This window comes from Aethalodelphis obliquidens, unplaced genomic scaffold (assembly GCF_003676395.1).
Source record: "Aethalodelphis obliquidens isolate GAN/ISIS:26980383/991018 unplaced genomic scaffold, ASM367639v1 scaffold87, whole genome shotgun sequence".
Classification (NCBI taxonomy): domain Eukaryota; kingdom Metazoa; phylum Chordata; class Mammalia; order Artiodactyla; family Delphinidae; genus Aethalodelphis; species Aethalodelphis obliquidens.
In genome coordinates, this window is record NW_020838031.1 from 686,189 (window position 1) to 702,896 (window position 16,708).

The window sequence follows — 16,708 nt, forward strand, 5'->3', positions numbered from 1 at the left end:
GAAAAAAAAAAAGCTTTGTATTGAATTTGATGATGGAAATTACACCCTGGCAAAGAATGTATTAATCAGAAAATTATTTTAGCTTCTTTCTTGAATATGTCAAAAGATAGAAAAGTGAAAGGTACACAGTATAAAGTCTATTGTCATGGTTTTTACTATATTAGTTCCAAAGTATAAATTCATGATAATTAGTGCATTTGAAAATTAGATACTCTTTGCTAGTAGAACAGGTAAAAGAGCTTTACGGAAAAAATATACTAGAAAACGTGCTGGGGATAGAGAGTTTGGTGAAGCAAGGGTCATGCTTTTTTTCAGGAGATTAAGAGCAAGTGTCAGTAGGTTATTTTAACAAAGTGCTATGATAGTGATTAGGCATACGTTCACCAGTGTAAGGGCTCGGGTCCGGTGGGGGAACGTTCACACCTGGGCTGGAGAGCCACGGAGGCACCAGAACTTAAGAGTGGAAGATTGCTTTTTGCCCACGTAAATGCCAGCATTTCCCAAATTTACCAAACCCAAGACACAAAGGAGACATTGCACCAACTATGCCATCCTGGTGGATATAGATGGGGAGTACAGGAGGGGTAAGGCATTCTCAGAGAACAAAGGAATGGTCTTTCTTGTTAATTGCTGCAGGATTCATGTGTTCTAAAAATACTTTATAAAAGCAGAAAACAGAAAACAGCAACCTACTACTTTCCCCACATGATGTAAAGTGTCGGGTATGAGAATGAACAAAATAAAGTCCCTGACCTCATGGGGCTTGAACGGGGAGACAGACAGCAAACAAGAGAACGCATCATATGATTTACTGATCTATTGTAAGATTTACCGATTGACCTTACAGTTGGAGGGGTGTCCACAGCCCCGGCCTTGGTCAGCACTGAGTTCCAGGCCATCTCCCTGCCTCTGGACTTGTGTATCACGGGCTGCAGAAAAGTCTTCTCGTAGTGGGCAGTTAGTTCTGCGGCTTTTAAATAAGGCTGCAGGGGGTTGATTAAATTGGATCTAGAAAGATGGGCCAAAACGAGTGGAGTGGGACAATATTCGACATAAAAAAGGGAGCAAAGCAAAGCCGGGGGCTCCAGGATACAAAAACTACTATATGTCTAGAGGTCGGGGGAGACCCACATTTTGTAGGGCCTGAAGCTGATCACATTTGGAGGCCTTCTGTAAGAGAAAGGATAAAAATTTAAGGATAGAAAATTAGGTACAAAAATATTGATTTAAAATGAGGCATGCATCACAATAAGCTATGCAATTTAAAAGGCCGACAAACACCATAAACTTCAAAAACAGCCACAAGAAAACATTTAATAAACCACCTGACACACCTCAATCATACTATTTTCCCCACATTTTTTCACTGCATACCCTCCCCCAGCTCTACTGAGGTCTAGTTGACAATTGTGCATATTTAAGGTGTACAACTTGATGATTTGATATATGGATATATTGTGAGATATTCAAGTGTGTGTGTGTGTGTGTTTTGCGAACACTCAAGATCCAGCCTAGCAGATACAAGCATACAATGTTGTTAACTCTAGTCACGTGGGTGTGCATTAGCTCTCCAGAAGGTATTTATCTTGCATAACTGAAACTTTGTGTCTCTTGAACACAACCTCCCCCATACCCCTAGCTGCATGCCCTTTGACTACTTTTTCAATTTTGTAACGTGTTTTCTAGAGAAGAATGGAAATGTACTTCACATACAGGTGAACTTGCTGTTTGTGGTACTGCGACAGGTTTGTGTCCTCACAAACGCAAGAATTCACACCAATTCTATTTCCCGTAAAAATGTATAGTGCATTTATAATCGTATATGCTGCAGTTAGAGTATATTCCTGAGGGGAGAGAACTTCCATTTTGACCAGGTGTAGGTGAGAGAGCCGACCCCCATCTAACAATACTACGTGTTTTATGATGGAAAGAATAGCCACGAACTACCGTCTGGCTTCAAGAAGCTATATCTAAACTCTGTGACTGCTTTGCTACTGGAACCTTCTGGTGCTGGGGAGAGTGGGAAAGTTCAGATGGATACCAGCAGTATACTGCATAGTAGGCACGTTACTGGCGGCCATTCCTACACCTGGGTGGCTAGAAATAAGGTAACTATATGTGGGAACTGAAAACCACACAGATACATCCCATCAGGGTCAAGGCTCATTCTTTGGGTCAGGCAAGTGCAAGTTTGGCCCCTTAAACTTTGCTCCCTTGTCTCCTTCCTTCCCTCACCTTGGTCATGGCTCTGTATCCATTAAACGCAAACGAAATGTCTCCCCAACTTTACTTTACTTTGGCTTGATCCTCAGAACGTCCACTGCCACATCAAAGCTTCTCTGTATGAGAAGTTAGAGTTGAAAGAGATAGTGGGATTAATTGGTGGTGGTTAAAATATATGATTTTGAAAAATTTACAAAAACATAACCATGTGTTCACACTGCTAGGGGCCCCAGGGCCTTGAAGAGGTTCTCTGCAAATGAGGGGCCATGGATTCAAGCCTCCAGCCTCTTGGTAAATCCACCTCTGCATTCCAACTACAGCCACACTTCCAAGGCTGAGTTTATCACTCTGTCTTATTTTTGCTTTCAAGGACACTGGGTAAGAACTCAGGCTCTGGAGCCAGACTACCTGAATCCTGGCACTGCCAATTCCTCGCTTGTGGGACCTCAGCATTTTATCTAATATCTCTGTGCCTCAGATTTTCTCATCCTATACCCATAAGATGGGTATAAGTAATGATAAGATGACAGGAACTAGCTCATGCCGAGCGCTTACCAGTGTCTGGCACGTAAGAAAGGATCGATGTTTATTAGCTACTGTAACTTTTATTATTAGTATCACCATTCGTGTTCACAGTATGTGCCTCTTCTCACACCACAGTGCAAACCCCGAGGAGCCTTTGTGTCCGGACTAGGCCCAGAAAGGCTTCCCTGTCTTTCCGGATGGACTGCTGACTAGATGTAGAGGAAGGAGTCACAGATAAACGGATTCCCCCCCACCACCATAATACTAACGTCACCACATTACATTTAAGCAAATGTAGGAATTGGGGCTATAAAGACATTTGCTGGTTCAGGGCACGCCAAAGAGAAAGTCACACGAGCATTAACAAAGGACCTGACGTTCTTTTGCTCTCAAACGATAGAATACATTACTTTCGAAGAAGAAAAATCACACGACGGGCAGCGGCTAGACATTAAACGAAAAGTTGGCTGTTAATTCAGCCTCCTTACGACGACTGTCCCCCAGGCATTTCACTGCTCCCCTCGGGTGCAGCGCTGTGGCCGAGGAGGCCGGAACCGCGTGGAGAAGGGGGCGAGGGGCGCAGGGCCCGGAGGAGCCTGGCCGCCGGCCGCGTGGACGCAGGCGGCGGGACCGCGGGCCTCTAGGCGGTGGCGTCAGTGTCGGCGCCGGGAGGAGCTGCCCTCTGCCGGCCCGGCTCCTCGGCGCCGCCCCAATCGGCGTCCGGCGGCCCCCCGGCGGCTGTCTGGGTCCCCCGCCCGCGGCCGCGGTCCCGTCCCCCGCGCGCCCGGCTCCGGCTCCGGCTCGAGCGCAGAGCGCGGCGCGCAGGCGGGGGCGCTGTGGGCCCGGCGCGGTGAACGAACCGCCGCCCCGCCTCCTCCCCGCGCCCGCCCCCAGCGCGCCTGGCCGCCGGGAAGCGGGAGGAGACAGCGCGGGGCTCCGCGCCGCTCGGCCCGCAGTCCTCGGCCGCGGAACGGAGCCGGCGCCGCGCGAGCCCGAGTCCAGCCCAAGCCGCCCGGCCGCCTTTGTCTGCACCTCGCGCCTGGGTCGGGGACAGCTCCCCCCGCGGCGGGCGCGGGCCGATGCCCCCGCAGCAGGGGGACCCCGCGTTCCCGGGCCGCTGCGAGGCGCCGCCCGTGCCGCCCCGCCGGGAGCGTGGGGGGCGCGGGCCCGGGGCGCCGGGGGGCCGGGGGCGCGCGGGCGGCGCGGAGGGGCGCGGCGTCAAGTGCGTGCTGGTCGGCGACGGCGCGGTGGGCAAGACCAGCCTGGTGGTGAGCTACACCACCAACGGCTACCCCACCGAGTACATCCCCACCGCCTTCGACAACTTCTCAGGTGAGCGGGGCCGGGGCCGGGGGCCTGCGGGGGGCGTGGGGCCGCGGGGACCGGGAGCCTTAACCCTGGCGCGGGGAGCGGCGGTCGCCTCGCCATTCAGGGGCAGACGGTGGGGTCTAACAGGTCGCGCCCAGGTGGCCTGGTCAGTTTCCTGGGTAGAGAAGTTGCGTCAGGTCGACGTTGCTGGCGCTGCTGCCGGGTTTCGATCGGAAGGTGACGCGCAGGTGCCATTACCTGTGGCCCGAGGGTCCGTCCTTTCCTGTTGGTGGCTCCCCTCCCGAGGGCGTCTCCACTTTTAAAGAGCCGCGGAGACGGGGGAAGAGAGTGGATTTAGTGGAAATGGCACTAGAAGCACTAGGGAGGGCCGAGGTTTGGATTAAACCTGGAGAGTAAACACAGCTTCTTCCCTCCGAGCACCAACGCTTCCCCTGCCCCCGCTTCCACCGCCCCCATGGGCTCTGTTTCTGAGTCTTAGTATCTTTTCAGTATCTCTTTAAGCTACTGAAAGCTCTTATGTGTACAGTGCTATATCATTCGGTTTGGTAGCTATCAAGATAAAGGAGTCCTTACTCTTGATTTTTCAAGTCTTTTTGAAATTTAAGAAAAAGTTAAAATCCATGGAAGCTAGGGTGAAACACTTTCTCTGTTTTTTTTTTTTTAAAGCACACACACACACACACACACACACACACACACACACTCACACACAAGCTTCTCGATCTTTTGGAAAGTCATGGTGGCAAGGACTTGCTTTCTTCCACCTGGAAGGCACCCTAGGTAAAACAGTGCTGTGCTACTGGGTTTCCCACCTAAACGATATTGTTTTTTTCCTTTTTTTTCCTCCTCCCAACTGAGTAGTGTAAACATGTATAAACAATTTAGAAAGTTGTATTGAGACAAAACGGAGTACTTCATTCAAATAGAAACCTCAGAGCAGCGCCCTGATGCAGGCCCCTCCCCAGATACCCCTTCCCAGTGGAAAGGTGGGAATGGTTTTCTTTCCTTTCCTTTTCTCTTTTAATCCGCTCTTTGAGCTGACATGGAGAGATAAGCTGTGCCCTCTTTTATAAGCAGGACAATGCGGGCAGCCTGTGTTTGCACGTGTTCTCAAAACAAGCCACACTTTTATGATAAACCCCAAAGTCACCGAACGTTTCCCAAGGGAAAGCAGAATTATTTGTGAGATTTTCCACTGACTTAAAGCTGCAAGGTTGGTTCCCACTTACCCCCCAGTGTTGTTTTTGGGTTTTTTGAAACAAGTGTGACAGGAAAATAAACCTTCTGGGGCTGGGAGAAGAGCGCAGGCCCTTCTGGGTGCCGTCAAAGCTTCTGGCCTCCTGCCTTCCCTGGGGCATGGAGCGAATTGCCCGCCCTGCAGGTTTGGGTGCAGAAATGCCTCACGGGCCTCTTTGTTTTAGGCAAGTCTTGAATTCACTGGGGACCCAGAATAGGAGCTGAAGGGTTTGGAGTGAGAATGGTCATACAAATTAAAACTATCATTCTTCTGGAAAAGGTTAAAAGAGACCCCCCTGACAGTCCTTTTGGTCTTATTTTTAAGCTGTGGTTTCCGTGGATGGGCGGCCCGTGAGACTCCAGCTCTGTGACACTGCAGGACAGGTCAGTATCACATCGCTGCTCAGTGCTGGGCGAGGACAGGGCCTTTTAAAGCCCTTCACCCCCGCCCCAGCTGGGCCATTCTAGAGCCCCACCCCCACGTATGGCCTCTCACAGAGGGTGGTGGTGGGGACACAGAGCTCCGTGCCAATAAAACAGGGTTTGGCCCGGCTCTGTGTGGGCAGGACAGGGGAAACAGGGTCAAGAGAGGTTCTTACCTTCTGGGAATTTCGGATCTTATTTACTTTCTGGTTTTTATTAAAAATTATCAATGTTGCTTTGTGCTCATTTCTCAAAGTAAGTTGGCCGTAGCTTACGATCATTTTATTAAAGGTCAGCAAGCCAAATACTTAATAAACTTACTCAAGAAGAAGATGGAGTTCACGTCAGTAAGTGTTAATGTTTCCCTTCCTGAGCATGGTTGGACTTGCTGGGGTTGCTCCCATCCCTTGAAGCAGAGATACAGCGGCCCAGGCTGTCCTGAGCTGGAGGAATGAATGAGCCGGGACCTGATCCTTCCGAATCGCGAACATTTATTCCTGTCTTGGCCAGGCACTTGGACAAGACAGCCAGGGAGCTGGTGGGAAGACCCGGTGTGAGGTCCCCTTTGGGGTGTCCCTGAAGAGCGCCAGGGACCCCGGTCCCCCCGAATGGTGTTCACGTCACTGAGTTCTCACCGTGCTCTGTGAGGGCCCAGGGTGCCGTCTCTTGAGTTTGCCAAAGTGACAAGTTACTAATCATGTTGTCTCTCCAGCACTTGAGAAAGTGCTGGGGTACTTTGTTGGCAGGTAAAAGTGCCCACTTCACTTCTGAGGTGTCACACGACCATATACATTAAAGAAGAAGCTGGCTTTCCAGTGTCCCCAAGAACCTCCTCCACACCAGGGCTTCTCAGTTACTCACCCACTTGGGACAGCAAATCCAGTCAGGGCTTTGTTTTTCAAACCTCGATGTGACACAGAGACTGGGCAGCCTTGATCCCCAGCAGAACGCTGGTTTGGCGGTGGCCACGGTGGCACACGTCATAGCCAAACCTCTTCTGCTCTGTCCTTACCCTTCCACTGGGGCTTCCCAGTTCCCCCTTTATGGGGAGCAGAAAAAACCAACCAGTCTGCATTTTCTTGCCTGTGGAAAAGAAAATTCAAAGAACACAGGCTCTTCCAATATTTAATCTTTCTGGACGCCCTGCTGCTATTTATAATGAAAGCTTAATTGCTTTGTATAAAGTGAGAATGTTTTTCCTACCTTGGGTCAGATTTTCTGATGTTTAAAATGAAGGCCGGGACTTCCCTGGAGGTCCAGTGGTTGAGACTCTGGGCTTCCAACGTGGGGAGCGTGGGTTCGATCCCTGGTCGGGGAACTAGGATCCCGCATGCCGTACAGCACAGCCAAAAAATAAAATAAAATGAGGGTCGAGTAGCGCCTCCGTAAACAGAGGCCTCCCTTTTGTAGCAAGATGTGGCAGCTGAACAGCCCGAGAATGAGACAGAAGGCAGGAGAACTCAAGACACCAAAGGGTGTGCTTATCTGGGACCCTTTAGGGAGGAGCAGGCAGCCCAGTGCAGGCAGCTGCCCACCGCTGGCTCGCCTGTCAGGTGTTGGTTCTGCTGGCAGACATGGCTTCCCGGGCTGGGGTTCCCTGCCTCATGCCTTCTCGGTGCCTGGTACAGAGTGGGGCTTCTTCACGGTTTGTAGAATGGATCAATCAATAAATGGAGTGCTGGGTCCTGGGGGAGGCAAACTTAAGTCGTGGGCTTGCCGCTCAACAGACTTACAGTCTACCTGTTAGTAGAACTTGTGAAAGAAACCAGTGAGGTTATAGGAGGAGGACAGCAAAGTCAGCTCAAGGGGCAGGATGGGTAGACCCAGGAGGAAAATCTCTGAGCAATTTTGAAAGAGGAATAGGTCTTTTACCAGGAACACTATGTAGAAATGATCCTGAATTATCAAGAAAGAATTTAATTTTTTCCTTAATAGGGTCTGTTTCAAAGTCAGGGCATCAAGAGAATCATTTTAGACGTATTTTCATGGAAAAGGTTCATAATTCGGGAAATGAAAAGATTTTGGTGCAAGTTGGTAAGCTTTGGTTTATTTGGAAATTATCCTTCTGCTCTCCCAGCAGTTATTCTTGTTTGTTTGTTTGTTTTTTGAATAGATCCATTGTTTTATTTATTTACTTATTTTTGGCTGCGTTGGGTCTTCATTGCTGGGCGCAGGCTTTCTCCAGTTGCGGCCAGCGGGGGCTGCTCTCCGTTGCGCTGCGCGGGCTTCTCATGGCGGTGGCTTCTCTTGTTGCGGAGCACGGGCTCTAGGCACGCGGGCTTCAGTAGCTGTGGCACGTGAGCTCAGTAGTTGTGGCTCGCGGGCTCTAGAGCGCAGGCTCAGTAGCTGTGGCACACGGGCCTAGTTGCTCCGTGGCATAGCTGGATCTTCCCGGACCAGGGCTCGAACCTGGGACCCCTGCATTGGCAGGCGGATTCTTAACCACTGTGCCACCAGGGAAGCCCTCCCAGCAGTTTTTCTGGTTGAGATTCACAGTATTTCTTACCTGATTAGTAAGTATGTCTAATTGTGTAAGGAATGAGGCCAACCGTCTACAGATTTGTAGAAAACCAGCTTCAAAAACTATTTGTGAAAAATACACAGCTGGTGAGATAAAGTCAGTTTTTTCCTTCTCCCCAAGTATCAGTATTTGCTTTGACCATAAGCAAAGCTGGGTAAGGTGGTAGTCCTTTCCTACCCTCCCTACTCCAGATCTGATAAACTACCTTTTAAGGGACTTGATTTGACACGTGCCATATTCCCTTCGTGTTGTCCCAGCCCGTGGCACTGCGCCCACCCCCACAGGCAGTTGTCATGGTAGCTTCCTGAGGACACAGCGACTCCAGCGACCTCCTTTGCAAAGTCCCAGAGAATGTGAGCACCGGTGGCCGTCGCCTAGGGACCAAACGCAGGTTTCACATAGCAGCTGAGAGCTGGGTAAATAACTAGAAATCGCTTCTTGTGCCTTGGAGTTTTCTTGTTGGGGGCTCAGTGAGCATGTAAGATGTTAAAAGGAGTTTTTAATGCTGTAGAAATTTCACTGTGATCAATTTCACGCCAGGTGAAATTGATCAGACTGAAAGAGAGTGACCAATAGCAGGTGAAAACTCTTCAGCCTTCTGAACCATGAGGCACTTGGGGAAATCTTTATACTTAAAAAAAAGAAGAAATCCGACTGCAGCTTGACTAGCACTGCTGTCCAGCGGCCTGTCAATCCCACCCGGCCCTGCCCTGCCCTGCCCTGCATCCCAGGCACATCTCTGGGCCTCAGAACATGTTTCCTTGAGGGTCCATTACAGTTGGCCTTATCACACGTATGTGTGCTGCATTTATTTCAGCAGATAGCTAAGATTTCTGGTCAGCAGGATTTAATTTCTGCCTTGCTTCCCGAGTCCCTCAGCCAGAACCTCAGAGGTCTGGGAGCCAGATTGCCAAAGCCCGGTCACGAGGCCTGGGCCTGTGCTCACCTTTCTTTTTATTGGTAACGCAACCCCAGATCCAGGGCCCAGCAGGTGCAGTGACTGCCAGCAGCGCGGGCAACGCCTCCGTCCTGTGCTTCTTCCTTGCAGGCCTCCGAGAACAGAGGGAATGTTTCATTAAAAGATCCTCGTGGCTGGGCCGTGGGCCACCTGGATGGGTTTCTGTGTTTCTTCTTTCAGCGCAGAGTTGGCACTAAGAAATCCAAGGCTTTTTTTCTTCTTTCTTTCTTTTTAACTTTTGCATGTAGAAGTCGGAGAAGTGGCAGTGACATGGAGAGATGCCGTATTCCTTCCTGAGGAAGGACTTTAAAATTGGTTGACTTTAATATTGTTACTTGGGTGTTGCCCCACAAACTGAAATACGGAGCCTCAGACGAGGAAAGTGAACTCAAATAAGAAGATCCAGGCTTCCCTTATCCCTAGAAAAAGGCCACAGATGCAGCATAACATGCACGTAAATAATAGCTCGTAAATAATCATATGTGTCAACTGAGCAGCAGAAACCTGGGTGACGTTTACCTTTTCCTTGCTGCTGGGAATCTATTTGTCACCTTATGCCGGAGGATGGTTGGCACCCACATATAGAAATTTCAAATAGAGATGAGATGATGTAAATGTTTTCCTAGAAGAGAGATGAGTGAAAGCTTTCAGTTAGCTAAATATGGTGCTGCAGGGGACTCTAGGGTGTTTGACATAAAGAAACACTGATTTGGAGACAGATGTGCCTACAAGGGCTGAGGCCATGTCTGTCTGTCCCCAGCCAAATCCCCTGGAGTCTGGTGTCTGATGCGTGGTGCCTGGAGTCCCACATGCATCTCTGTTAGTGAGTGAGTGCGGCACGGCCTTCAGCAGCGTGGTGGGTGGTTGGTTTATATAATCAGCTCTAACTTGTTCCATCCAGTTCTCTAGCCCTCAGAAGTTGGGTGGGTACACCCTTTCTCTGGTTCTTTATCCTCCCAAAGCATCGTGCGTGGGGGCCTCTGGGATTCATGGAGAGAAAAGAAGGGAGGGAAAGTAAGAGAAAAGGAGGGAGGGAGAAAAAGATAAATGGAGAAGTGTTATATCCAGCAAGTGTGAGACTGTATTCACCAGTGTTGTATGTGACATTGAGAGGCACACATTCTCTGGGTCCCTAATGAGAGTGGCCAAGTCCAGGTCCTCAACTCCAGACCTGTGTCTGATTCCCATGATTCTGCACCGCGTGTGCCCTGAATGTGCCCTGGGTGTGCCCAGCGCAGATGGGATGGAACAGGCATGGCTCATCGCTGCTGTGAGGATGGGCAGGGATGGGTCCTTACAGAGGCGCTGGGTTCACAGAGTGGGGTTCCCTGGAGTCAGGGTGGAGCCCCGAGGATCAACGTGGGTACTGTGTACGTTTTAAGAGCCTGACTAAGTACCAGAGTTGAAGGAGTGGGTCTGAGTTACTCTGTGCTGAAGCCTAGAGAAAGTAAATTTTATTTTGAAAATCCATCTAATTTAAGGACCTTTCCTATGGTAAATTGCAAGTAGGTCTAGAGCATCAAGGAAAACGTTGAGCACGTCGGGCAGGTTTCCAGGGGCTGGGAGCATTGCCCCACTTGGCAGCAGGGGCCTTTTGAGGACTCTCGCTCTTCCTTCCATCCCTCGTGGGCTTTCTGTTACCTGCCAGACCCTCTCCAGAAAAACGGTCTTTGTGCTGATGAGAACTGATGTAAAAGATAACGTTTGGGTGCTTGGCTCGCTTGCAGGATGAGTTCGACAAGCTCCGGCCTCTGTGCTACACCAGCGCCGACATCTTCCTCCTGTGCTTCAGTGTCGTGGGCCCCTCCTCCTTCCAGAACGTCAGTGAGAAATGGGTGCCGGAGATTCGCTGCCACTGTCCCAAAGCCCCCATCATCCTCGTGGGGACGCAGTCGGATCTCAGAGAAGACGTCAAAGTCCTCATCGAGCTGGACAAATGCAAAGAGAAACCCGTGCCCGAGGAGGCGGCCAGGTTGTGTGCTGAGGAGATCAAAGCTGCCTCCTACATCGAGTGCTCGGCCTTGACTCAGAAGAACCTCAAAGAGGTCTTTGATGCAGCCATCGTCGCCGGAATCCAGTACTCGGACTCTCAGCAGCAGCCCAGGAAGTCCAAGAGCAGGACTCCGGACAAGATGAAGACCCTGTCCAAGTCCTGGTGGAAGAAGTACTGCTGTTTCGTATGATGCTGGTGGGGCCCCGACGGGCTGTGTTCCGACGAACTCCGCACTAGAGGCTATATTAGCTGAAACAACTCCTTTGACCATGTAGAACCTGTATAGAGAATGCGCGTGTATATGGATTATAGGAGATGCTCCAATGTATGTATCCTTTCTTGCCTTTGACCTTCTCGTTTGTTTGAGCCGAGGGATGAGATACTTATGCAAGAGATCTTTGAAGTAAGTTAAGCGTTTGTCATGACTCTGGGAATTTAGAGCTCTAGACCTTTGGATTAATTTATATCTAATATGAAAAGGCACCTCAGATCTGGGCGTCCAGAGTGAAATTTTGCCACGAGATAATGCACAGAAGAACAAAGAGGAAATGGCATGGTTAGCTGTCCCTTGATTGAGGGCCAGCTATGGTCAGAGTAACTCTTAGCTTTGAAACCTCATACTTTTCCCCCTTTTTTTTAAGGAGCAAAAGTCTGAGGAAAAAAAAGAGAGAGACCTTTGCCTATAAAACCTCAAATCAGTCACTTTGGTTGTATTCTTATACCTGGTTGCTTAAGATTTAAAAGCAAGCAACAAAAAAACATGCCACTAACTATGGTGCTGTGTAGACCAAAAAGGAAAAGTTGTTGATGGGAGTTTTTCATCCTGAGACCGTATCAACAGCCAAAATGCCATGAGGAGTGTAGCAAGTGATAGCTCTGTTTTCTTTAGGGAGTGATTCACGTTGAGCTCAGAGCATGGTATTTGCTGTCATACACATGAGCCAAACTGCCTGAACCTCTGTGATGACAGCGCTCAGGAGACCTGTCGGGGTTGTTTCTTACCTTCTAGGCTTCCCTTGCCTCATCTTCAGGGGGCGTGAACCCTCTTGCAAGGCCTGTAGCAGGCGGATGTTTGGGGGACACAAAATGTCCTTATTTTCCTGAAGTCAGCGTAAAGGTACTTCTTTGTGTACGCACGCAAACACGGATATAGAGGTGGCCATTCTTGCTTCTGATTCAGACTTTTAAACAGTTAATGGGAAAAAATGTGGCCCCAGAAACAGCTGTGAGGGAAGCCTGGCTTCCTCTTTTAACACTTTCTGGAACAGATCTCTTTTTGATGATGCCTTGAGATGTGATTCTAGGTGTATCTTCACACATTTTGGAGCCCATGTTAAAACATGAGCGTCTCTTAGAACCTATTTTAATATGAATGTCTCTTGAAACCTATTAAAACAGCCAGTCAAATCCACACATGCCTTTCAGGGAGCTGGTGATAGAGACAGCGCCTCGTGTGGGATCGGTGGTGGCAGGGACCGCAGCACCCTTGCTCAGCTGTCTCCTCACTGTGGAACAGTCAGAAAACCACAGATTGGTGACATGTTTGTGTTCTTCCAGGTGGCGGTTTTTAGGGCTTCATGTTCTGGAGGGGAAAAGTGCCCAAAGTGCCAGAGAGCAGTTTTACTCTGGGATGGGGCTGCTTCTGAGATGCCGAGAAGTAGCTGAATGCATCAGATTGTGACGTCAGGCTTGCAGTGGTGATGCAGATCTACCAAAATCAGTCAGTAACTGGGGAAATCTCTGTAATGCCAGCAGGTAGAGGAGTTTATCTTTCTGTGGGTCTTGTCCTTTTTATGTTAAAAAAAAAAATCCAATTTGTGTTTCTTTTTACAGAAAGTAAATGATCAGACTATACTTTAGGTTAGAGGCTTCCTTCATTTCTATTAGTAAATAAAATTAACTAATTTCCTTGTTTAAAAACTAAAAAACATGCTGTTTATTATTTATTTTTCAATACATTGAAATTGATATCATTGCTTCCTGAAGCGTTTAGTTACATCCTGAGTGAATAAAATTACTTCATTTGTGGAAATGCCCCAAATGGACCTAATGAAATGTGTTCGAAGCTTGGTGCCTGGCTCACCTACCCGTGAGCTTCCCAGACGGGGCTCTGCCTGCCCTGGTGTGGAGCGGGTGAGGAAGGGTTATTTGACTGGCAAGTGATTTCAAACAGTGTTTTTATAGTAAAGCAAATGTCATGGAGTAAAATGCAAGTTAATTTTTAAGACTGAACACAAAACTTGAAAGAAATTTTATGCCTGTGACAGCATATGGGGCTCTTCTTGGTCCCCCGGTGGAGGGGGAACCTTTGCCACCCTCTGCCTTTAGGGCCAGCGGTTGGTGAGGAACACCTCTGTGGTCCAGTTCCAGAGCTTTACTCGTGTTTCATTTTCAGCCCCGCTTGATGCAGCCTGTACTATTAGTGCGAAAAACCCAGGAGGTTGACACTGAGATGCAACAGGTTTTAATATGTTGCCAAATTTATAGAAGAGTAAATGCACAATTGTACTCGAGGTTTTCCTCCATTTTTACTTCTTGGGGAAAATAAAGATTTGGGCAGAAAAGGTTTTAAAAGTATGTGCTCGAGTTAAATGTAAACTTGATTCACTTCAGAGCTCAGACGTTGTTAAACTTACAGCTTGGTATCGAGGAGGACGTTTGATCAGAGTTGTGCTTTGGGAAATACCCTAGCATACGTCCTGCGGTGTAGGCCCGTCATAATTTAACAATACAGGGTCCTCTACAACTGTCATCTCTTTTCACCATGTGTGTAGAAATGAACCTTTTGTAATGTTGATCTCTGTGCTTGACACACTTATGAGAAACCACCCACCTCTTACACAAGCCCAGAGGAGGGCAGGTCTTCTCCCCAGTTTTCTAAAAGGAACAGCAGGTGCAAAGGCCCGGAGGCAGGTTACCTGGTGCCTTACCAAGTCATACTTTTCTGTTTTTCCATCATGTGGCACGCGGGATCTTAGTTCCCCAACCAGGGATCAAACCCACACCCCCTCCAGTGGGAGCGCAGAGTCTTAACCACTGGACCACGGGGGAAGTTCCCACACTTTTCTGTTTTTAAGCGTAAATGACGTTGAGCAGAACGCTCTCCTTGAAGATGCTCTCCAGGAGGTGGTAGGAGATAAATTCTGACCTGTGGCTCTAACGGCACCTGTGTTTTCTACCAAAGAATTTCTTTGGGAGTGAAGAGAAGTTCAGGGGTGTGGAGAGGCAGGCCCCTGAGGTGTGGTGGGAATGCGTCTGTTCAGGGTGGGGTTTGAGAATTCCGAGTTCCATCTGAGATGAGCACCCTGTGGGTCTGTGTCTGTGATGGGCTGTGTGCTGACCTCCCTGTCTGTTCTAGGAGCCCAAGTCCAGGCCCAGAGCAGCAGTGAGCATGGGGTGACGCTGAGGTCACAGATACGCCTGGGCTTCCTCCTGTGGGGACAGGGCTGCCCTTCTCACAGGCCGTTGGTGTCCTGGATGAGAGCACAGGTGCGCACATGGGGTAAACGTCTGCAGTGGCCCTGGGAGGAACCTGGGCTCCACCAGCTTCACAGTGAAGGCCAGCAGGGTTCCCCATCTGCAGGGGGTGGACAGCCTTCCTGGTCCTCTAGTGAAGGACAGGCCTGTCTCCTTCCTTCCCCACATCACCTTCCATGTCAAGGCTACGACTCTTTTGTATCCACTGACCAGTCAACCACAGTGGACTAGAAAACTGGGCAGAGAGCCACTAGAACCACTGCCCACCCACATGTGTCCTGGAGTGCCGAAAGCCAGCCAGCCAGCCAGCCTCCTGGCCTCCACTGGCCTCCGAGAGCAGCCTGACCCTTGCCCAGAGGCACCTGGAAGTTTCTCCTCACCCGGCCCCAGTCCGACCTCCCTTATCTGGGTCAGGCCTTCCCGGGGTACAAGGACAGAGCTCCCAGTCCCTTTAGAGGAGTTCGGGGCATCTTCACAGAGATGTTCACATGACCTGAAAGGAGATGAGGGGAGAAAAGTTTTCTAAAAGGAACAGCAGGTGCAAAGACCCTGAGGCAGAGGAATGTCTGGCATGTTCTGGAGGCGGGTGTGGGTGTGGACAGGACAGAAGGAGTGCAGGGAGGGGAGGGGGAGGGGGAGGGGGGAGAGGGGAGGGGAGGGGGAGAGGGGAGAGGAGGGGGAGGGGAGGGGAGGGAAGGGGAGGGGGAGGGGGAGAGGTTAGGAGGAAGCCATGACATCAGGGAGAGGCAATGGGCTGGGCCCAGCAGGCAGGCTGTTTGGGCTTGAATCCTGGCTCTGCCGCTTACTGGTTGTGGTTCCTTAAGCAGCGTAACCTCTTAATGTCTCTGTGCCTAAACTTTGGAATCTGTAAAGGGGATAAGCATGGCACCTGCCCCAATGGGCCCATGGAGTTACGAGTATGAAGGGCTGGTGCCCTGTAAGCCTCAGGAAATGTCCACTCTGACCGGACTTTTTGGTAACGTCTTCCTGGCAGGACGCCCAGTTGATCAACTTACACTTGGCCCCTGAAGGCTTTCTTCTTCATCTTTGTTAAATTTTATGAGGCTTACGCCTTTTATGCCTAATAGCACATTCATTTTTCAGTTTCCACTCGTTTTTATAGAAGAGAGAAATCCTTCAATTATGCCAGGCCTGGCACGGGCCGAGGGGGTGAGGGGTGCGCGTGCCAACTCTCCACCCCCGGCTGGAAAATGGGAAGACCGAGACAGAGCCCTGAGGCGGCCTGGAGCGTTGGGCGTTGGGCGAGGCTGCAGGTGAATGGGGGGCCCGGGGCCCTGCATTCCTGCCAGGGCTGGGCCTCCCTCCACCCCCTTCACACGGGGAGGCCTTGCTCTCGTTTTTGTGAACTGGAGCCATTTTTAGAGCCCCTGTTTATCAGAGTCACCAACTGCAATGTCCCCTGTCACCCCAGGCAGCACCCACCCCTAACAGTAAAACCAGGATCTGCACATGACAGAGTCCTGTGGGTGGGGTCGATGCTCATCCCTAAAAGGAGACACATTTCTGGGCAGCATCTCTGCTCAGTCCCTCCTAATGTCCCACGTGCACTTCAGAGCTAACTTGCTGTGTTAGCTTCCTGTCACTGCTATAGCGAAAGACTGTAAACTTAGTGCCTTAGGACAACACAGATTTCTCACTACGGTCCTGGAGGTGGAATTCTGAAACGGGTCTCCCAGGCTGAAGTTGAGGTGTGGCCGGGGCCGAGTTCCTCTGTGGAGGCCCTGGGGACCCATCCTCTCGCCTCTCGCAGCTCTGGGCGCTCCATGGCTCAGGGGCTTCCTCCACCTTCAGAGCAGTGGTGGTCTATTAAGTCTTCCTCAAGTGGAGTCCCGCTGACACTGACCCTCCTACCTCCTCTTCCACATCTCAGGGCCCTTATTTTGGTGTCGGGCTGACCCAGAGGGTCCAGGGTGATCTCATCTCAGGGTCAGGGGGTGGGAGATCCTAATTCCATCTGCATCCTTAATCCGCCTTTGCTGTGTAATCCACGTGTTCACAGGAT

At 50.1% G+C, this 16,708-nt stretch overlaps 1 protein-coding gene across 1 annotated transcript; it reads left to right on the forward strand.

The window, feature by feature from the left end:
• Positions 1-3,720: 3,720 nt before the first annotated feature.
• On the forward strand, positions 3,721-13,122 carry RHOU (ras homolog family member U). Its single transcript, XM_027094034.1, has 3 exons — positions 3,721-4,080; positions 5,639-5,697; positions 10,943-13,122. Exons 1-3 carry the CDS (start codon positions 3,828-3,830, stop codon positions 11,396-11,398), a joined length of 768 nt encoding a protein of 255 aa, XP_026949835.1. The 5' UTR covers positions 3,721-3,827; the 3' UTR covers positions 11,399-13,122.
• Positions 13,123-16,708: the final 3,586 nt, after the last annotated feature.